Below are 23,976 nucleotides of genomic sequence, written 5' to 3' on the forward strand. Positions count from 1 at the left end.
TAATATCCTAACTTAGATTTTATTTCCACATTCAAGGTGAGTAAAATGAGGCTGAAGAGGTCAATAATTAACCACTTAACAACAGGCATAGAGAATTAAAATACAAGTATATCTGTTTCCACAGTCAAGGCTCTTCTATTAACATATGTCTTCTAATAGCTAATAAGGCCGTGTTGACGAATTATAGGGCCATTTAAAGCCCTTTCTTGGAGATTTACTAAAGAAGTAGTACATAAAAATGCTGCTACTAAAATAATATTGAAAATCAATTAATCCTTAGATGATAGTCAAATGACTATTTCCCTTTTATGAACTAGTAATTGTTTACTAAAGCCTCTCATGACAAATCTTCTAAAGCCAAATTTCAGCTCAATATATCAAAATTATTCCAAATATTCTGCTAATACATTATTTCTTAAATTATGTCATTTAATCCTTCATGCACAACAGAACTTTTGTACTTAAATGTCATTTAAACAACCAATTTTGCTTTTGTAAAAACGCAAAAACCTATTTGCTTAGCATTCACTCTCAATTGCCTAACAATGATTTCTAAATTATATGATCATAAGAAAGGCAATAATACTTACCAATAAACCTATTGAAGTTAAACTAATATTAAGTTCTTGATTATGAAGTCCAAAGCTACCTGCAACATCTACAACAATCTGCAGGCACGTGCAAGGCATTGTTGGTAGAAAATCTGTCACAACCAACTGAAGACACTGGAATGCAGTTCGTATCAAGGATTCCCTGAAAAAATAAAAAAGAAAGAAAGAAAGAAAGAAAAAGAAATATATATTCATGCATTTAAAAGAAATGTAAGTAAAACTATATACCTTACAATAATTTGAACCAAGTTAAGTTCTGTTCTAAAACTTGAACAAGAGGGGTGCCTGGGTGGCTCAGTCAGTTAAGCATCAGATTCATAATTTCAGCTCAGGCCATTATCTCAAGGTTCCTGAGCTCAAGCCCCAAGTTGGGCTCCTTGCTGACAGTGCAGGGTCTGAATTCTCTCTCTCCCTCTGTCTGCCCCTCCCTTGCTCATGCTCGCTCTCTCAAAATAAATAAACTTTAAAATTTGGAGAAAATCTTCCCTAATATAGGTTATAAAGTATTTCAGTATTTACATAAATGTAAAAGAGATACTCATACTTAAGCAAATAAAAATGAAGAATTTTGTATCAACCAGCCAAACAAAAGACAGACATTAACAAAAAAAGGAAATTGACTATAGCTACTGTTTTCACCACTGTATCCCCAAAATCTAGCATGGTGCCAGCACATGCAAATATGCCCTTAATGAAAAGGAGTTCCTCATTCTTTTATACCTATTATATATCATTTAAAATTATCCACCTAGTCTGTAAAAGGAAATAGTATATTTTGAATTTAAATGACAAAAATAAGTATTTGGCTTTAGGGGCACCTGGGTGGCTCAGTCAATTGAGCGACCAACTTTGGCTCAGGCCATTATCTCACTGTTCACTGAGTTCAAGCCCTACATTAGGCTTGTTGCTATGGGTGCAGAGCCCGCTTTTGATCCTCTGTCCCTCTCTCTCTGCCCCTCCCCTGCTTGTGCTCTCTCTCTCTAAAATAAATAAACATATTTTTAAAAGAGAAGCATTTGACTTTAGAGAGAAATCTGAGTGGTGAAAAATAATAAGGGGCGCCTGGGTGGCTCAGTCGGTTGGGCGGCCGGCTTCGGCTCAGGTCATGATCTCACAGGTCGTGGGTTCGAGCCCCACATCAGGCTCTGTGCTGACTGCTCGCTCAGAGCCTGGAGCCTGCTTCAAATTCTGTGTCTCCCTCTCTCTCTGACCTCCCCCTGCTCGTGCTGTGTCTCTCTCTAAAATAAATACAGTAAAAAAAAAAAAATTTAAAAAAAAAAAAAATGATAACAAAAATGAATTAGAATAGCTAACACAGTTTACTATGTCATGTACTTCCTAAGTGTTTTACATGTACTAATTAATATCATTCTTACAACGACATCCTATTTTATAACTGCACTGTAGATTAGGAGAAAAAATTTTAGCTTGATTTAAATATGGTGGACCTCTTTCCACTTTAATCATCTCAGTATTTTTTAAAATTTAAGGAAATTTATTACTACAAATAAATAAGAAAAATCAACTTTCCTTAATAGATAGCCTCAAGCATCTAAATCATATAAAAATCCTCAACTAGTCATGGCATGAGTTCTGCTGCAGAATAAGACAAATATATCTAAATATCTGATAGACCTCTCCACTACAATTTTCTTCTTTAAATTAAACAAGTCCATTTTGCTCTCCCTTCAGTATTTACTACTGGTTAATACCTCCACCATTCATTAAGCTGCCTAAGTGAGAAATGTGGGAGGAATTCCTCATTCTATTTCCTATTTCACCCTTTGCCCCTATAGTCAATCTGCTAAGCAGCTCAAATCCATCTCCTCCTTTCTATTTCTACAGGCTCTCTCATTTCCCACCCACCCTCCAGGGTACTGTTACAGTGAGAGATCTCAAATGCACATCACAGTGTTTCTCTGCTTAAAACTCCTAAATGCCTCTCAAATGTACTGAGGACAAATCCAAATACATAGTTCATAAAAGTATATAAGGTCTCTCATAATTTTGGCTCTGCCCCACTCCAGGGACATAGGCTTCTCCCTCTGGGGTCCTATTCTTCGGAGCATAACAGACTACTCTTATTAGGATCCTAACATAGACCTTGTTCCTCCTTTTCCAAAAGATTCTACTTTTAGAGCAATACCTATCTATCTGTGTAATCAAAGAAACTAGCAAGCACAGTATTGAGAATATGCTAAGCACAGAATAAATGAACAATAAATTTTTGAAAGTCACTTAAAAGCAAATTCTTAGATTTCCCAATATATCAGAGAAGTCGAGCACTAAGTGTTAATTCATATCTTACCAAATATTTATTTTAATAATACAAAAACCAATCTTTGGACGTGTTATAAAATCTTTTAGCTTGGTGCATTTATCTTATGAACCTTGTATTCTTGTACAAATGTCAAATAAACTGCAATTTTTCCAGCCTTCTGAAACAAAGGTGAGCCCTAATAATTCACTCCAGCCACTGGAGACAGGGTTAAAGAAAAAAATGATTCTAGATCTTAGACTTAAAACAGGAAGGGCACACATAAAAAAAATCACCACTCGTGCAAGACTTTAGAATGAAATCACTCTTTGTCCCTATTACTTTTTGGCTGTGAGTTTTAAACACTTACCCCTGATCATTTCTGATTGCTCCCATGACTCCAAGCACTAACGGCCATCCGGGCCCAAGACTGTCTCCCTGACTCTGAAGAATCTGCAACACACATTCTAATTGCTTAAGTCGGATATCTGGATGGTTAATACTAGACATTTCTTTTAATGGGTTCAATAAAAGCAACTGTAGTCTCTGAAAAGAGAGCAGAAAACTAATTAGAAAGGGAAGCTCAGAAACAGGACGACTTTACTGTTTCTTTTTAAATTTAAATTCACTTCCACTCAGACTGTACTAGTAAATAGAAACTTTTCTACTACAAGAAATACTGAACATAACTTCTCTAAAAAGTAATTATGAGAGGTTTATTTGTCATCTATCTTCTTTTAAAATAAGAGAAATAAAAAACAATCTCTAACATGTTAGATTTCAGATTAAATGGAGTGATCCTGCATTAAAGAACATTAATTAAAGACCCATACAGAAATTAATCTCACTAAAGGAAATATGTCATCAAACTATATTTGGAGAGAGGAAATAATCCCCAGTTTCTAAAATTACCTTTCATAATTTACTCTGTTAATATACATCACAAGTATTTAAATTTTAAATTCTTAATACTATTAAAAAGTGAGTATGGTGGACATTAACAAAGACAGCATCACACTATCAGAATCCACTGGAGTAAAGACAGCACTCTTTTCCAGTCCTTTCAAGACCTGAAAGCAACTGCATCATTTTTACCTTTTTTCTCTTCAAGGATTCATTTATTTGGTTCACTGATTGAAAAAACACTTAAGTTCTCACCTGTGTTATCAGGTATTACACTGAATGTTAAGGATTTGGATAAAGGTCTGCTTTTCAACAAACTTAAATAAGAAATCACTAAAATTTAAAATCTATATGAACATATATCTGCCTTGTTCATCATTCTATTCCAAGAGCTAAATCACTGGGTGGAACCTTGTATGTACTCACTAACTACATACTGAGTAAATTTATAGAATACAATCACCATCTTCATTACTACTCAATCTTCAAACAAAGAACTTTGGTGGACTTTTAAAACACTGTATAATAAATCTACAAATGATTACAGGAGTCAGGACAAAGAACTCAAGACAAAAATATATTCAGGAAGTACAAAGGAACTTCTAAAATTATTTAAAAATAAAAACCTATTTTACTGTACTTGTCTCTTCTTCTACTTGCTTGAATAATTAGAGAAAATAATTAGAGAATAAATAGAGAAAAAAATTAGCAAGGAGGCTAATAAAGTAGGACCTCAAAATAAAGCCTTAGCAATGCATGAACAGGGAAACTTCCACACTGGGAGGCCAATTCTAAGTAATTTAGAAGCTTTAATTCTGTGTCATTCGCAAGAAGGTTTTCATAATTCTTAATAGATAATCCTAAAAATCAAGACATATCAATCATCTGTAAGATATCTATGGCCTACATACAAAATAGAATATTAAGCAACAGAACCCAATCTCAGAATATAATCCATTTGATAAATTAAAAAAAAACTACATATAGGAAAGGATGATCTTACATTAAATTTGTTTTTTAAAAATAAGATAATTGTTATTTACCTGATTTTGTGAAAGTGGAGGATCATGGCTAAATGTTAACCCTGCTTTAATAAGTGAAGTTAAAGCTTCTGCTCCCCATTCCCTCATTCGAGAGTTTGGATGCTGGCAGACCTGAAGACAAAGCATTGAACAAAAATTAAATATTTAATTTGGACACTTTAGATACATATCACACATCAATTTGAGAAAAGAAAAACTTAAATGACATTTTCTATTCTTTCACATTTTAAAAATTATATGAAATTTCACCAATAAGGGCTGAATAAAAAAGTATTATCTAAAATGGAAGTAGCTTACCTTCTGTATAAGGGACAAAGGAAGCAATAGAGAGACAGAAGATAAAAGATGAAACTAAAGTCACAGAAAAAAGGATTTCAAAAAAGTAAATTATGTCATCAGAGTAAACAAAAGAAGCAAGTTGATACTAAGGTTTCTAATTAGTCCAACCCCTCATAATCAAATACTATGCTAATTATAAAAACTTATTTTTGCGGCATTTGATTAGAATGTCCATGGTAGGAAAACCTGAATTTTTCCTTTATAATAATTCATAAAAGTAATCCCTATAAAATGGAAAAAAAAAGTACAAGCTCATTTGTTTCTCTTATGAAGAGCAATACCTTTCCTGGCTTTCTAAATTTATACAAACAGATCGCGGTAACCTAAACCTAAGTTCACATAAACATGCATACTGACAGAAGCAACTGTTACCGAGAAGCATCAAATTATTACCAGTCACTTCAACTTGAACACAAGAGTATAAAATCCAGAGGAAATTCCCTGGCACTGTCTACAATTACTGATACCACAAAGGCTTTTCCCTCTTCAGAAGAGCTATCTCAGAATCACAGAAAACCGTTATACAGGTACAGTGTTTATAATGAACTCTCGGCCCCAAATGTCTTGAAGTTTCAGAACTAGCTGAAACTGAGGTGGATCAAGAGACTGTAAACCAAAAAAAAAAAAAAAGAGGTCCCAAGCTAACAGCTGGAGGAGACTTTAGAGATTTCACTGATGTGTCTGTCACCCATTTTCAGTCCGAAACACCAACCTACTCCTTCACCAAGGCAATTATTATAAAACTTTAGTCCCTGATGAAATACACAGATGTAAGGACAAAGGGAAAAAAAGTTAATACTGATTTTTCATATGGTTGTCCAGACTCCTTAGCTCAATGTGTATGTCTTTATTCTTAACAAAAAGTAAATACAGCATTTAAGAAAAAGAAGTTACCTCAAGTAGATGGCCAGTTAGAGGTCTCCAAAGAATTTCTATTCGGTGCATGTTAACTAGACCAGTTTCTAACAGTTTGGCAACAGCAAAAAGAGATGGTTCCTAGAAAGAAAACATATTGCATTTTGATATTATAAGAATTTTTTAGTACCTCAACTGTAAATAAAACTGACGATCCTCTGAAAAGCATGACTATAATTAATATAAGTTAGCATTAATTATAACAGAACCTTAGTTATCATGAGACAAGCCTTTCTGAAACCCACCCTCAAGTATCCAGGATAGCTTCTAATTGGAAATTTTGGTTAGGGAAAGAATACTTTCATGAGAAAAAAGTGAAATATTCAAAATTATTCCAGACATACAGAATGGCTAGTCTTCTGACCAGAAGGAAAGATACATCATACTATAGACTAAACTGTGTCCCCTCAAAATATCTATGTTGAACCTTACCCCCAAGGTGATGGTCTCTGGAGATTGGGTCTCTACGGGGGGAAATTAAGGTTAAATGAAGTCATAAGGCGAAACTCTGGTAAGATAGGATTAGTGTCTTAAAAGAAGAGTCACCAGAGAGCTTCCTACTGTGCTCTTGAGCATGCCCCCCACCACGTGAAGACACAGTGAGAAGACAGTTATCTTTCACGGCAGGAAAAGAGCCCTCACTTGAGAACCACCAGGCTGGCAGCTTGATCTCACACTTGCAGCCCAGGTGGATTAATATATATTCTTACTAGGGCAATCTTCAAATGTCCAGGTTTTATGTGTGAATGTCAGGAAGTATGAAAAAATCCAAAAAGAAAACAACAGAGACCAGGGGAAAGAAGCATGAAGTCAGGAATAAGGCAGATATTGGGGCTGTTAGTTTAGGAAATAACAGAAAAAATACCAGAGACAGATGACAAACCCCTCTCCTCAGGTGCTGGCATTTCACCAACCAGAAAGGGAATCAGTATTGTTTTAAGACAATTTAGCCAGGCTGATCTTTGCTGCATGTACTAATGTTACAGGCACCCTAAACATTTGTGTGGTAGAAAAATAGATCATGTAGAAACACCATGATACAGCAGTTAAGACTGACATTTGTCAAGTTTTAACTGCCCAGGATCTCATTTCAACTCTACCACTTAATAGCTATGTAACCTTGAATAAGTTACTTTTGCTAATTTTTTTTAATCTATTGAATGGGGTAATTAATATACAGAAAGACCCACATGTTAGAAAGTATCTAGCAGATAAGTCCCCATAAATGTTGCCTAGTATGACTTCCTCCTCCTTATTTATTTATGTAGACTCCACATCCAACATGGGCCTTGAACTCACAAATCTGAGATCAAGAGTCAGATGCTCTACCAACTGAGCCAGCCAGCCCGTCCTTCTGCTTATTCTAACCAAGATGAACACAGGAATCATGTGGCATTTAAAAGAATGTACAGAAGTCCATACCTCATAACCAAAGACTCTTATTCAGAAACCTAGAATGTATTTCTAGCATTTGCATTTTTCAAAAACTCCATAGCAAATTTTGATGTACTCAAAAGTTAGCGCCACTAGTGAAGTGGTTAAGAATAAAACTCTAGAATGAGATATATGTGGGTTCAAATCCAAATTCTAACAATTACTAATTATGTGATCCCTGACATATTACTTAAACTATTTTCATATTCCATCTGTAAAAAGGGGAAACTATTGCCAAACTTCAGAGTTGTTTTAAATGATTAAATTAAATAACGTAAGTGCCTGGCATACAGTAAACTACAAAAAATATTTTTGTCATTGTTTTTTTTAATTTATTTTTTATTTTTTTAATTTAAAAATTTTATTTATTTTTTTTTACTTTATAAAGTTTCATATTTTTTAACATATGCAATTATTTTCCATCATTTACAATACAGTAGTTGCAATGACACTCAAAACAGAAAAGCAAAGTAAAAAATCAAAACACCAACTTCTGTTTCATGTAATTAGACTTATACAGAAATTAAAAGGTTAAGTAACAACTAGTTAATCACCTAATTTCACAACTACCTGAAGTGGCAATCGTTATATAGCAGCTTATCTATGATACATTCAAGATAAATGATACAATATATTACTTGTTCATAGGCTACAACACAGCCTGCTTAATACCTTTCCTTAAATTCCACCTCTATACTACAATATGCTTGAGGTCCATGCAAAAAAGTAGCTGCCTTTTATGTAGGAAATGGATGATTAAGTCTTTGGTGTTGTAAAAGCAACTTCATTTAAACATAACCACCCCCACCACCAAAAAAAAGAAGAGAAAAAAAAAAGTAAAGAAAATAATAAGGGAAAAGCCCAAGACACACTTCCTAGTTTTTGTCATTGTTATACTGAATTTGGTAATATATCTGCACAAGTATCATCCACCACACCTTCTTGCAGGGAAGAATTTGCAAGCTTTACCGTAAGCTACTTCCCAACACATTAGCACAAACTCCTGAAATGAGGACCAAAAGTGAGATAACTGGTCACTTTAAAGCCATACTAAAGAACATTGATATATACATCTTTAATCCCTAGAATATTTAACTCACTCAGAAGAAGTGACACTGATAAAGTTTATGTAATATTGAAGAAAAATATAAAACATCTACTTATTTTAACATCTGTATATTTACAAGTTTTTATAAAAAGCACAGCTGAATAATAAACTGTTTTATGCCTCCATTTAAACATTTTTTAATATTTTTATAACATTACATTAGTACATGCAGCAAAGATCAATCTGACTATATCTAAAATTTTTCATCTTTTCCTTCTAAGCCTCCCTGAAATATCCTATCTGCTCCAACCACTCTCTTGAAATTGTGTTCTTCCAGGATAATTATAAAATCAAATCCCTATTTTTTTCTCAATTCTCACTGATCTTGACTTTTCTCTTTTGATTTCCATGAACCTGCCCTTTCTTATCTAAATTATACCATTCCTTCAATATCCACCTCCAATCACAAACTAATTCATCTTGATTAATCTTAATTCTTTTAGTAGAGATATGCACTTAAAAACATTTTTTATAAGAGGACACTAAAGATTCACAAAGTATGTCTCATATCACTTAATATCTAAAACTGTTTATTTAGACTCTTATACCACTTAAACTGCAACTTAATCATGAGCCAAGTACGCTGTTAGAAAGTAAAACTCTTTGATATCCTTCACATGTCTTAGCACTATCATGTACACAGCACACATGCTGTGGTAACTGAGTTAATACACAAATTCTCAAGACATCTCCGCAGGAACTTGCTCAGATTTCATTAAGGTACTCTATTAAAAATATACTTGTATGTTAAGAGTTAATCTTAAAGATGTAGGATTATTAAGATATCAAGAAATTTACTACTTTACTATATATTATATTACCCTTGCCTTAACTAGGATAAAATACAACACATATTTCAAACACCTATATATTTATGTATTACTCTATGTGCTGTAATATATGAAATTTCTCCTTAATAAGACCTCACTGGTTAATCTTTAAATGTGTCCCACAGATGACAAGCCATTGTACAAAGAATTATAATTTAAGACTTGGCAGACAACATAATTTTGGATCTTAGAGATATATGTTAAACAAGTTACAAAGCTGTATTCTCTGCTTTTCATGTTCTGGGTATCCTCACTTATTTGTAAATGGTTACACAATATTTATTTTAAAACACAGAAGACATTTTATTTTACATAATTTCTAAAATACAAATAAATCCATATATTCCTGTGCTGTCCAAGTATAATAGGAAATGATATTTTGAGGATAGAAATAAATGCTCTAGAATGTCAATATTCAAAAGTATTATTCTATTCATTCAGTCAATGAGCAAAGGAAAAATTTAATTTTCAAGGTAGGGAGAATCATTACCTTTAGAAAGAAATGATTAGCTCCTTATCTTCCATCCCAACGAAGGCAAGAGAAACTGAGACATATATATATATTGCTTGATTTAAATCCTGTATTACCCCAATCATAAATTGAAATTACAAATATTATTGTGACATTCTATGGAACTCATTTATAAATATGGTATCACCTTTATTCTTTCTAAAAATGCTTCTTAAAATATTCAGTACACAAGAGAATGGGCACAATTTAAAATTATAATACATATTTGACTTATTACAACCTCCATCATGTCCTCTTCACTCTGTCTTTAACAAATAACAATTGTAAATGGTAAAGTTCAACACAGTTGAGATAGTCTGGAAGTAAGTGTTAGTCTCACTCCTAAAATACTAAGGTCATTATGAGTTTACACCTTATTTAACTCAATAATGTACCATTTAAAACAGAGACAGAATATCATACCTTATTATTTCCATAGGCCATATCCATTGCTTCTAGGGATAAGGAGCAAAGTGCATTTATTAAATGATGCAATGATACGTCATCAAGATACCTATAACGAAAACGAAGAAATATGACACTCTGATCTAAAATATACAGCTAATATGTCTTTCAATTTTAAAAACTGATTTCTCTTAAGTTTATTTATTATTTAATTTAGATCCGACTTAGTTAGCATATGGTGCAACAATGATTTCAGGAGAGAGTCCTTAATGCCCCTCACCCATTTAGACCATCCCCTCCCACAACCCCTCCAGTAACCTTTGGTTTGTTCTCTATATTTAAGACTCAAAAACTGATTCTTACTGTGAGCTCTCAAATAATCTTGAAAGTATATTGGAAATCACTGGTAAATCTGTCATCACTGCTGTTGTTAGAACCTAAGAGAAGAGTACAATTAAATGTAACATATGAACATTCTGGGAAGTACAAATTCAGTAAGACTAACTAGAGCTTACTGTACTGGGTCCTTCTACAGCTCTCCCGGGTTTCAAGGCACCACCACTACTAGGCTTTAATCCCAGAATCCATACAAGATGCTGTAAAATTAAAGAAAAAAAATAACTAAATTTAACTTACTAAATTTGTAAATTTATTAAAATTGTAAAAACTCTAATAACTAAAATTAAAATCAGAAGGCTTCCAATAATTAAATTTAAATCAGTAACTGCTATTCATATAAAACACTTAAAACACCAAGCATAGCTAGAACTTAGGCTATTAAGAGAAGCCTCAATTTTTTTTCCTTTACAACTTTTCCTTCTTCAAACTTACTGCCAATTCTTTAGGCCTGCCCAAACCACCAATAGGCACTGCTTAATTTAACTGATAGCATGTAGATATAAAAAGAACACTGACCTTTGGCCCAGAGGCTACAACATACCTGTAGAGTTGCCAAGACAAGTTGCCATGATGTTCCAAGAACAGCTCCATGGCAGTGCGCCAAGTTAAGTAAAGTCCTCATACACTGGATATTTTTGGAAGTGAGCTATATTTAAATAAAGATACATTTCTAAGAACTATTATTCATTCTTGTAAGGCAGAATTGTAATATTCAAATTTTTTTTTAAAAAACAAATATATTAAGAAAATAGGTTTGGATGGTTTGTAGAGAACAAATTAATTTACTTAAAAGTTGTGTTATCATAATTGTTATGATAATGTCAAGTGTTTAGGTCTTCTAAAGGTATCAATAACTATAACGACAAAATTTGGTAAACATAGAAAGGTACAGGGGACAGAGTTAAGATGGCGGAGTAGCATGGGGACCCTGAGCTTGTCTCATCCCTGAAACACAGCTAGAGCAGCATCAAGCCATTCTGAACATCAAAGAAATTGATCTGATGATAAACGCCACCATCTACATAATATGAGCCAGAGATCTTGGCAGGTATGTGGTGCAGAGGTGAAATAGGGGAGAGAAAAACCATGGAGCTACGGAGAGTAGGGCGCCATTTTCACAGAGACAGGACAGAGAAAGAGAAAGGGTGAGAGTGCACAGCATCAGGATGGCTCAAGAAAAGCACTCCCCCTGAGATGAGCTGGAGAGAAAAAGAGAGAGAAAAAGACAGTAAAAACACTCGCAGAGAACTGGACAAAAAAAAAAATCTGTTCCCCAAAATCATTAAGGGAGACAGGGGAGAGGGTTTCAAGACCACCAGGGTTCTATAAACAGCGGAGTGCAAGGTTTGAAGGTTCGGAGATCAGTGCCTAGTGGAGCTCCAGTGAGGAAGTAGGGCAAATCCTCTGAAGCCCACAATGTGTCTGAGGGACCCATGTCCAACACAGGAGGAAGCAGTTCCCCTGTCTGGAGTACATTTGGTAAAGGCTCTATGTCCTCCCCATGTTCAAAAGTCTCAGTGGACCTTGGAGAACGGCTATGTTTACAGATATTGGAACAAAGACACCAGAATGCAGCAAAACCAGCTATGTTGTGATTTACCAAAACCTCTGAACCTCTGCCACTACACGAGAGCACAAACATTTTCTGGGACAAGCCAGCATCTGGCTCAGTGAGAGCTCCCCCATAGAATCAGCACAGGTCGAAGATGGAAGGTGTCTGTGAAGTGTGGGGTTTTGAAACACAACCCCAACTGAGATAAACTGTGAAGGGAGGCATTACCTGGCAGGCAGATAGCCTGGACACGGACAGGGTAAAGGGGAGGTGCAGACTGAGACAAAGGAGGGGTGCTTGATCACGTATCTGTGAGGACATGAAATTCCTATGCCGGAGACTAGAGAACTGGATGAAGCCATTTTCACCTCTAGCCCATGCATGCGCAGACCAGGATTGACCCCACTGAGCTAATCGGCAGCATCAAGTGAAGAACAGAGCTAATATACCTAGCCCCATCCACCTGCGTCCTCCAGAGACTTCCCCCAGAAGACCAGCACAAATCCCTTCCACCTGCATAGTCTACTGACCATAGGGTACATTAACAACGTTTCATTTCTAGGGGAAACTGGCTTTAATTTCATTCTGTTTGCTTGTTTGTTTTCTTTGCTTCTGTTTTTGCTTTCTTTTTTTTCCTTTTGTTTTCTTTTTTCCTTCTTTTCTATTTTTCTTTTGTTTTCTTTTGTCTTTTTTGGATACAGAAAGAGCAATTTTTTAATCTTATCTATTTTCTTTATTCTATTGTATTATTTGCAAATTTTGTTTAGGGGCGCCTGGGTGGCTCAGTCAGTTGAGTGTCTGGTTTCAGCTCAGGTCATGATCTCACAGCTTGTGGGTTTGAGCCCCATGTCGGGCTCTGTGCTGAAAGCAGCTCAGAGCCTGGAGTCTGCTTCAGCTTCTGTGTCTCCCTCTCTCTCTGACCCTCCCCTGCTTGTGCTGTCTCTCTCTGTCTCTCAAAAATAAATAAAAAACATTAAAAAAAATTTTTTTTAATTTTACTTTTTTTCCCCCTCTTTTTTCTATCAAACTTCTCTCCACAAGAAGACTAAAACACACCTAAGATTTGGCTTCCTTTATTTGAATTTGTTTTGTTTAGTTTTAATATTAATTCCTTATTAACTTTCTTTTTCCTTCAAAATGACAAGACGAGGAATTCACTCCAAAAGAAAGAAGAGGAAGAAATGATGGTCAGGATTTAATCAACACAGATATAAGTAAGATGGTCTAAACTGGAATTTAAAACCATGATTATAAGAATACTAGCTGGGGCTGAAAACAGAATAGAAGAAACCAGAGAGTCTCTTTCTGCAGAAATAAAAGAGCTAAAGTCTAGCTTGGATGAAATTTAAAATGCTGTAACTGGGATGCAATCTCAAATGGATGATATGACAGGAAAGACAGGTAAAGCAGAGTAGTTAATCAGGATACAGAAGATAAAATTATGGAAAATAGAAGCAGAAAAAAAGAGGGAAACAAAGGTGAAGATCACCATACAAGACTTAGAGAACTCAGAGATTTATTTAAGGAGGAATAATATTCATATTGTAGGAATCCCAGAAAATGAAGAGAGAGAAGGCGGGGCAGAAGGTTTATGTGAGCAAATTATAGCTAAACACTTTCATAAGCTGGGGAAGAATACAGATACCAAAATCCAAGAAGCACAGAGAACTCCCACTGGATTCATCACCAAGGCATATCACAGTCAAATTCACAAAATACACAGATAAGGAAAGGATCATGAAAGCAGAAAGTGAAAAACGTCCTTAATCTCCAAAGGAAGACAGATCAAGTTTATGGCAGATCTGTCCACAGAAACTTGGCAGGCCAGGAAGGAGTGGCAGGAAATATTCAATATGCTAAGTCAGAAAAATTTGCAGCCAAAAATTCTTTATCCAGCGAGGCTGTAATTCAGAATAGAAAGAGAGACAGAGTTTCTCAGACAAACAAAAACTAAAGGAGTTAATGACCACTAGACTAGCCCTGCAAGAAATTCTAAGGTGGGCTCTTTGAGTAGAGAAAAAATGAAACAAAACAAAAGATGCCAAAAATAACAAAGACTAGAAAGGACCAGAGAACATCATCAAAAACACCAACTCTGCAGGTAAACACAAAGGCACAAAATTCTTATCTTTCAATAACCACTTAAATGTAAGTGGACTAAATCCTCCAATCAAAAGACATAGGTATCATAATGGATAAAAAAAAAAAAACAAGACCTGATCTATATGCTGACTACAAGAGACTCACTTTAGACCTAAAGGCAACTGCAGATTGAAAGTATGGGGATGGAGAACTATCTATCATGCTGATGGACATCAAAAGAAAGCTGGAGTATCCATTCTTTGATCACACAAACTAGATTTTAAAACAAAAACTGTAACAAGAAATGGAGGGCATTATATCATAATTAAAGAGTCTATCCACCAAGAAGATCAAACCATTGTAAATATTTATGCCAACTTGAGAGCACCCAAATACGTGAATCAATTAATCACAAATATACAGAAACTCAATGACAATAATACAGTAACGGGGGACTTTAACACCCCACTTACAACAATGAACACATCATCTAAGCAGAGAATCAACAAGGAAACAATGATACAATGGACCTGATGGACTTAGCAGATATATTCAGAACATTTCATCCTAAAGCAGCAGAGTACACATTCTTCTCAAGTGCACATGGAACATTTACCAGAACAGATCACATACCGGGACACAAAATCAGCCCTCAACAAATTAAAAAGATCAATATCATACCATGCATATTTTCAGACAACAACGCAATGAAAATTGAAGTCAACCACAAGAAAATATTTGGAAAGACCACAAATACTGGGAGATTAAAGAACATCCTACTAAAGAATGAATGGGTTGGGGCACCTGGGTGGTTCAGTCAGTTAAGCGTCCGGCTTCGGCTCAGGGCATGATCTCACAGCCCATGGGTTCGAGCCTCATATCAGGCTCTGTGCTGACAGCTAGCTCAGAGCCTGGAGCCTGCTTCGGATTCTGTTATCCCCCTCTCTCTCTGACCCTCCCCTGCTCACATTCTCTCTGTCTCTCAAAAATAAATAAAAAACATTAAAAAATTAAAAAAAAAAAGAATGAATGGGCTAACCAAGAAATTAAAGAGGAAATAAAAAAGTACATGGAAACCAATGAAAATGAAAACACGACAGTCTAAAACCTTTGGGAAGTAGCAAAAGTGGTCATGAGAGGGTAGTATACAGCAATCCAGGCCTTCCTAAATAAGGAAGAATGTCACAAATACAAACCTAACCTTCCATCTAAAGGAGGTGGAAAAAGAACAAAAAATACAGCCTAACATCAGGAGAAAGGAAATTAAAGATTAGAGCAGAAATCAGTAAAATCGAAATAAAAAAAAAAAAGAACAGATCAACAACACCAGGAGTTGGTTCTTTGAAAGAATTAACAAAAATAATAAACCCCTTGTCAGACTTACCAAAAAGAAAAGAGGAAGGGACCCAAATAAATAAAATCACAAATGAAAAAGGAGAGATCACAACCAATACTGCAGAAATACAAACAATAATAAGAGAATATTTTGAGCAATTAAATGCCAGCAAATTGGGCAATCTGGAGGAAATGCATAAATTCCTAGAAACATATAAACTACCAAAACTAGAATAGGAAAAAACAGTAAATTTGAACAGACCCACAACCAGTAAAGAAATTGAATCAGCATCAAAAATCTCCCAACAAAGAAGAGTCCAGGGCCGGATGGATGTCCAGGGGAATTCCACCAAACATTTAAAAAGAGTTACTACCTATTCTTTTGAAGCTGTTCCCAAAAATACGATGGAAAGAAAGCTGCCAAACTCATTTTATAAGGCCAACACTACCATGATTCCAAAACCAGAGAAAGACCTCACTAAAAAGGAGAATTATAGACCAATTTTCCTAAAGAACATGGAAGCAAAAACTCTCAACAAGATACTAGCAAACCAAATCCAACAATACATTAAAAGAACTATTCACCATAAACAAGTGGGATTTATTCCTGGGATGCAGGGGTGGTTCTATATCCACAAATCATTCAATGTGACACATCACGTTAATAAAAGAAAGGATAAGAACCACATGATCCTCTCAACAGATGCAGGAAAAGTGTTTGACAAAATACAGCATCCTTTCATGATAAAAATGCTCAAGAAAGTAGGGATAGAAGCAACACACCTCAGCATCATAAAGGCCATATACAAAAGACTCACAGCTAATATCATCCTCAAGTTGGAAAATCTGAGATCTTTCCCCCAAAGGTCAGATACACAATAGGGATGTCCATTCTCACCACTGTTGTTCAACGCAGTACTAAAAATCCTAGCCTCAGCAGACAACAAAAGGAAACAAAGGCATCCAAATCAGCAAGAAAGACGTCAAACTTCCACTCTTCACAAACAACACAATACTCAGTGGAAAACTTGAAAGACTCCACCAAAAAAACTTCTGGAACTGATACACAAATTCAGTAAAGTTGCAGGATATAAAATCAACATACTGAAATGGGCTGCATATCTAAACACCAACAATGAAACAGCAGAATATCAAGGTATCAATCTCATTTACAACTGCACCTAAAACCATAAAATACCTAGGAATAACCCTAACCAAAGAGGTAAAAAGATCTGTACACTGAAAACTATAGAAACTTATAAAGGAAACTGAAGAAGAGACAAAGTAATGGAACATGCCTTGCTCATGTTCAGAAGAACAAATACTGTTACAATGTTGATACTACCCAAAGCAATCTATACATTTAATGCAATCCCTACCAAAATAACACCAGCATTCTTCACAGAGCTAGAACTAACAATCCTAAAAGTTGTATGGAACCTGAAAAGACCCCAAATACGTTGAAAAAGAAAACTAAAGCTAGAGGCATCACAATTCCAGACTTCAAGCTGTATTACAAAGCTGTAGTCATCAAGATAGCATGGTGCTGGCACAAAAACAGAAACAGAGATCAATGGAACAAAATAGAGAATCCAGAAATGGACCCAGAAATGTGCGGCCAAGTAATCTTTGACAAAGCAAGAAAAAATATGCAATGGAAAAAAAAGTCTCTTCAGCAAATGGTGCTGGGAAAACTGGGCAGCGACATGCAGAAGAATGAACTTGGACCACTTTCTTACATCATACACAAAAATGAACTCAAATGGATGAAAGACCTAAATGTAAGACAGAAAGCCAACAACCTCTTTGACCTTGGCTGTGGCAATTCTTTAGTAGACATGTCACTGGAGGCAAAAGAAACAAAGGCAAAAGTGAACTGTTGGGACCCCACCAAGACAAAAAGTCTGCACAGAGAAAAAAACAGTCAACAAAATAAAAAGGCAATTGATGGAACGGGAGAAGGTATTTGCAAATGACCTATCAGATAAAGGGTTAGTATCCAAAATCTATAAAGAACTTAAAAACTAGAAACCCAAAAAACCAATAATCCAGTGAAGAAATGGGCAGATGAAGACACTTTTCCAAAGAAGACATCCAGATGACTAACAGACACGTGAAAAGATGCTCAACATCGCTCATCATCAGAGAAATGCAAATCAAAACCACAATGAGATACTACCTCACATCTGTCAGAATGGCTAAAACGAACAAAAGATGTTGGCAAAGTTGCATAGAAAAAGGAACACTTTTGCCTTGCTGGTGAGAATGCAAACTGGTGCGGCCATGCTGGAAAACAGTATGGAAATTCCACAAAAAATTAAAAACAGAGCTACCCTACAACCCAGCAATTGCATAACAGGTATTTACCTAAAGGATACAAAAATGCTGATTTGAAGGGGCACATGTACCCCAATGTTTACCACAGCATGGTCAACAATAGCCAAATTATGAAAAGGGCTCAAATGTCCATTGACTGATGAATGGATAAAGAAGATGTGGTGTACATGCACAATGAATATTACCCAGCATTCACAAAGAATGAAACCTTGCCATTTCCAACAACATGGATAGAACAAGAGTATACTCTACTAAGCGAAATGAGTCAGAGAAAGACAAGTATATGATTTCACTCACGTGAAATTTAAGAAACAAAACAGAAGAATATAGGAGCAGGGAAGGAAAAATAAGATAAAAACAGAGATGAAGGCAAACTATAAGAGACTCTTAAATACATAGAACAATCTGAGGGTTGCTGGAGGGGTGCTGGGTGGGGGGGATGGGCATTAAAAAGCACTTGTCAAGATGAGTAGTAGGTGTTATATGTAAGTGATGAATCACTAAATTCTACTACTGAAACCCATTATTACACTATATGTTAATTAACTGGGATTTAAAAAATTAAAAAAGAAAGGTATAAAAGTTTTGCTGGATAGTTAGTTGGTAACCAAAAAATGTACTTCACCATGACTGTTCCTTGAGGCTGGACTGCCAGAGGCTGACCCACCGCCACAACTTGCTGGTGAGATTCACTAGATGGACTTATCATCATAACACTTTGGCCCTGAATGGAATATGCTAGAACACAAAGGAAAGCTTAAATAATTAAGATATACTTTTCACATTATTCAAAGTAATGTTATTTTTTAAGACATAAATTTGATTAAACTAAGTTCAACTATGACACTTATGTAGTTACCTATTATATATATGCAAACATTTTTTAAACTCAGGAGGTATAAAAACCAAGATGATTTAAGCAAATCTTAAGTAATTTTTTATATAACTTCTTAAAAATATAAACCTGTGGTATACTTTCTCACAAGCAAAATAAAATTAGGACACATTAAATATTTTAACATATATTCTCAGTAAACTTTTATAAAGTTAGAGGCCTAATCTCACATTTTCAGTTTGAAAACTAAATACCATCTTGAAACATATTTATATTACATGTAACAAACTTGAGTGTTTTCAAAGTACTCAACAAGAAAAAACATTTGAATGTTAAAAGCAGCATTATTGTTCTACTAGTTCTATTGAAAAAAATAAAAACAAAAACAAAAAAACACCATTTCCTTTTTTTACTTTATTTTTTATTTTTTAATGTTTATTTATTTATTTTAAGTAATCTCTAGACCCAATGTGGGGCTCAAACTCATGACCTTGAGATCAAGAGTCACACACTCCACTGACTGAGCCAGCCAGGCACCCCAATTCATCATTTCAATAGTATGACATAGTTTACAAAAGACCTCCAGATTTATTTTCTTTTTAAAATTTTTTAATATTTATTTATTTTTGAGAGAGACAGAGAATAAGAGTGTATGCAAGGAAGGGAGTGAGAGAGATAGAGACACAGAATCCAAAGCAGGCTCCAGGATCTGAGCTGTCAGGACAGATCTCAATGTGGAGCTTGAACCCACAAGCCATGAGACCATGACGTGAGCTGAGGCTGGACACTTAACTAACTGAGCCACCCAGAAACCCCGGAGATTTCTTTTATCATCACTATTGGTATTATTCTCGCTGCACCCCCATTGTTTTAAAGAAATGGAAAAAATTTAAGGTCTGGGTCATTAACTTCTTACAGAGGTCATAGTCAGTCAGTGAAATAGATAAGGCTTAAGCTAGGAGTTTTTATAATATTCTCTACATCATGTCACACCAGTAGATAAACAAACTCTGAGTAAGCTAAGTCTTACATTTGTTGGACAGCGTGGCTGCAGTGGTAGTGTTCAGTACAGTAAGAGCGTAATGTGGAGGCAGGGAACCTTTGCATATTGCAGTTATAAAGGCGTCTCTTGAAGTGACAAGGCCCAGTCTTCCACAAAGAGCAGCCATAGTCAGTTCAGCTTTTAAAATATTCTCAGTGGCAGCTTCATCTGTGCTGAAAAGATAAAGTATTTTATTTAATATGATTAATTTATGTTTATACTGCAAACAGGATGTGGAATTAGGTATTCAGTGGAGTTTTAGGGAAATCTGTACAAAAATGACATCAAAATATACTTCAGGAGTGTAAACTAATTAACATAATATTTGAAAAATCTGAACTGGTTAAAGGCAATATACAATACATATATTCATTATTGAAGAAAATGGTTAAGCACCCAAAGATTTAACTCAAAATATCAGGCATTCTAAAATCAGTAAATTCTGCCATTCTGGAAAAACAAAATTAAAGTAACTGATATTCATCATCACTGTAAAAGTAGTAGTAAGGCTTGAAGTGAAAAAAAAAAAACATTCTGTAATTTTAGGATTGTATTTTCCATTAAAACATCATGACAACTACTCTGGTGGGGAGCAGGGCAAGAATAGGAGGAAGTGGGGAGGTGGCAGAAAAAGAATAATGTCCAATATATATAAAAAACATATTAAAAAATAAATCTTAAGGAAATTGAAGTAACCATTTTAATGTTTGTTCCCTAGTAACTGCCAAAAGCAATATAAAAATTATAAAGACTTAATACCTGGCATCAAGAAGGAGGGAGAGAGCAGCAAGTAAACCGCACCAGCAGGCATTCACCATTTCTTCCCAAACAGCTCTACTGACTTAAAGGACAAAAACATACAATACTTGATGATAACACAGTATTTGACATATGTCATTCTAAAACCTCTCTGGTCATATGACAATACATTACATATTCCATCAACAACTCAATTATTAAAGCTCCAATATATAAAATACATTTGAATAAATGAAACCTTAAAAACCACACCAGAGTTTCAAAATTCAAGAAGTTAACTGATGTGTGTGTGTGTGTGTGTGTGTGTGTGTGTGTGATGTCAGTTCCTTTTCCTTTCCCCTTCATTGGCCAAAGTTTCAGCCTCTGTGATGAGCTAAGAGTGAGGCAGTATTAACAAGCTGGCTCAGCCAAGAGATTGGGGGTGTGTGTGTGTGTGTGTGTGTGTGTGTGTGTGTGTGTGTATACACACATATATACATACATATATACATTGGGATTTGAGTAAATAAAGTAAATCCACTGAATAAACTGGGACCAAGTTCTCTCTGCTGGAGAAGGTAATTACAAACATGGAAAGGTGAAAATAAACCTTGTGGTATTGAACTAGAGAAACATCATTTACACAGATTTTTTTAGACAGATATTTTTAAAATGTAGAGAAATGTGTGCTTGTGTGTGCATGTGTGTGCGTGCATTTCCTTTCCAAGTAGTAAAATGCACACTAGTGCCCATGTATTAGTTTCCAAATAATATTCTAAACTTAAAGAAGTTAGGGCTCCTTAGAAAAATAACTGACTCCTAGGCTTGACTAGAAAAACTCAAGTGGGTTTAGAACATTTTGTTGTATGCGATAGTAAGGTAGTGCCCAGAAAATGATAAAAGAACACAGTGACTAGTTTGAAAGGGGTCCCACTGGCCATGTCAGGAATAATCTGAATGTGAAGCCAAATAATGATAATCATAGATCAAAACCCTTTAATACAATAGAAATTCATTCTGCCATTCTGGAAAAAAAAATCAAAGTAACTGATAATCAGTATAGTGATCATCACTATAACAGTAGTAGTAAACTTGAAGTGAAAAAAAATTCTATAGTTTTAAGATTGTATTTTCCATTAAAACATCAGGGCAAGGGGGCACCTGGATGGCTCAGTAGGTTAAGCGTCCAACTTCGGCTCAGGTCATGATCTCATGGTTCATGGGTTCGAGCCCTGCGTCGAGCTCTATGCTGACAGCTAGCTCAGAGCCTGGGGCCTGTCTTCGAATTCTGTGTCTCCCTCTCTCCTTGACCCTCCCCTGTTCATGCTGTCTCTCTCTCTCTCTCTCTCAAAAATAAATAAAACATTTAAAAAAAAAATCAGAGCAAGAACAGGAGGGAGGGGGGAGATGGCAGAAAAAGAATAATGTCCATTACATAAAAAATAATGTAAATGAATAAATTTTTAAAAAATAAATGGGGGAAAGGGAAAGCTCTCATTTATATTTTATATTAGTCTCAACATATTTCTCCACAAAAAGTTCACAATTTTTCTTACATTGAAGAAACCAGCCAGACACATTAACCAAATGATACAAGTTAACATTACCAATAATGAGACATACTGACAGTGTATGCTCCTGATATGCTGATACACTTAGTGCAGCAACATTTCTATGGTAAAAATGAGTAAATTGAATCTAATTATGAGGAAACAAAAGACAAACCCAAAGTGACCAACTTGTGCCCTTCAAAAATGTCAAGGTCATATAAAACATGAAAAAACTAAGGACCTGTTCTAGATTAAAGGACTGTATAGCAACATGGAACTAAATTCAACATGTGATCCCAGAACATAAAAGACCTCATGGGGGGGGGGTGCCTGGGTGGCTCAATCGGTTAAGCCTCTGACTCTTGGTTTCAGCTCAGGGCAAGATCTCATGGTTCGTGAATTCAAGCCCCGCATCAGGCTCTGCACTATCAGTGCATTATCAGAGTTTGGGATTTTCTCTTCTCTTTTCTCTCTCTCTCTCTCTGCCCTTCCCCAGCTCACACTGTCTCTGTCTCTCTAAAAATAAATAAATAAATAAAAATAAAAAGACATCATTGGGGCAACTGGTAAAATTTGAATGAGGTCTGAGATTAGATAATAATGGGCTACTGTTAAATTTATGATGGGACTATGCTGTAGTTCTGTAGGAAACTGTCCTTACTTTTTAGAAAACACTAAAGAATTAAGGGGAAATTGGGCATCATGTCTGCAACAACTTATTCTCCAATGGTTAAAAATGTAAAAAATATAGTCACATATATAAATACAGTGATTACACAAATATAGTGCGTTAACAATTGGGAAATCAGCGTGAAGGATATATGAGAATGCTAGTATTTTTGCAACTTTTCTGTAAATTTCAAATTATTTCAAGATAAAAATGAAAAATACAGACATCACACATACCTATTTCCTTATCCATCTGTTCTGACGTTGAGTGTGATTCTTGCTGTTCTGATGACTGTGTTGGTGAAGAAGCCACGTCAGTGGTAGTCGGACATTCTGTCTCCACCTCTCCCAACTCTCCTTCAATCATACTAGTGATTCCACGCACCAGGTCTAGCAAACAATGGAATGCCACAGACATAGCATAACCTTCTGGTATAGTTGGGGGCTCAACTTTGTCCAACATCTCTAGGCTGAAATTATGAGAAAATCAGAACACTAATTAAAAGCCACAATAATGAAAATGCATGAAAATACTTCCATAATTTGCAGTCTATAGAAATTACAAGCCACAAAATTGGAAAACTGAATGGACATTACTGATTTTGTGTCATTTGGAGGAGAATTCCCTTCTCAGAATTCTAAGAAACTGATTAGAAAAATTAAGGTCTAACTACTTCCATAACTAATTAGTTTAATAATTTACTTTTTTGCCTCTCCCCCCAAGATGTGCCACTATTTTCATTAATTGTTGGCATTAGAAAAATAAAGGCATGCAAAATAGAGTAAGGCTAAATGGATTACAAGAGCTCTCAAACTCTGACTCAGGTGCTTTCAAAATAAGGTCCTATCAAATCAGTCGTTTAAAACAGGAAGATCTTTTCCCACCGAGAGAGTATTCCTGTGAGACATCCAGCCTAGCTGTCACCTCAGATACAACATGTCAGCAGGGCAAGAACAATACTCAGAGCTTCAGTATGTTAAAGTTGCATTTTAGAGCAGTTTCTACCCCAGCGTTAGAACAAAGTTTTCAAAAGGAAAGATAAATCTTTTGTCTTAAATCATAGCAAACAAGGAGTTACGG

The 23,976-nt window shown here is 35.3% G+C and overlaps 1 protein-coding gene across 6 annotated transcripts in view; it reads right to left on the reverse strand.

The window, feature by feature from the left end:
• Window positions 1-23,976, reverse strand: part of MON2 (MON2 homolog, regulator of endosome-to-Golgi trafficking) — a 113,589-nt gene that overhangs the window by 38,783 nt on the left and 50,830 nt on the right. For all 6 annotated transcript variants that reach the window (XM_029953563.1, XM_029953562.1, XM_029953566.1 and 3 more), the window contains 12 exons: window positions 23,133-23,365; window positions 20,698-20,779; window positions 19,927-20,111; window positions 18,687-18,799; window positions 11,297-11,401; window positions 10,872-10,952; window positions 10,720-10,793; window positions 10,375-10,465; window positions 6,048-6,149; window positions 4,815-4,925; window positions 3,239-3,414; window positions 591-753 (listed from right to left, as the gene is read on the reverse strand). In XM_029953563.1, the coding sequence (XP_029809423.1) occupies window positions 591-753; window positions 3,239-3,414; window positions 4,815-4,925; window positions 6,048-6,149; window positions 10,375-10,465; window positions 10,720-10,793; window positions 10,872-10,952; window positions 11,297-11,401; window positions 18,687-18,799; window positions 19,927-20,111; window positions 20,698-20,779; window positions 23,133-23,365 (1,516 nt within the window). The remainder of the gene's footprint in view (window positions 1-590; window positions 754-3,238; window positions 3,415-4,814; window positions 4,926-6,047; window positions 6,150-10,374; window positions 10,466-10,719; window positions 10,794-10,871; window positions 10,953-11,296; window positions 11,402-18,686; window positions 18,800-19,926; window positions 20,112-20,697; window positions 20,780-23,132; window positions 23,366-23,976) is intronic.

Source organism: Suricata suricatta, chromosome 10, assembly GCF_006229205.1.
Source record: "Suricata suricatta isolate VVHF042 chromosome 10, meerkat_22Aug2017_6uvM2_HiC, whole genome shotgun sequence".
Classification (NCBI taxonomy): Eukaryota; Metazoa; Chordata; class Mammalia; order Carnivora; family Herpestidae; genus Suricata; species Suricata suricatta.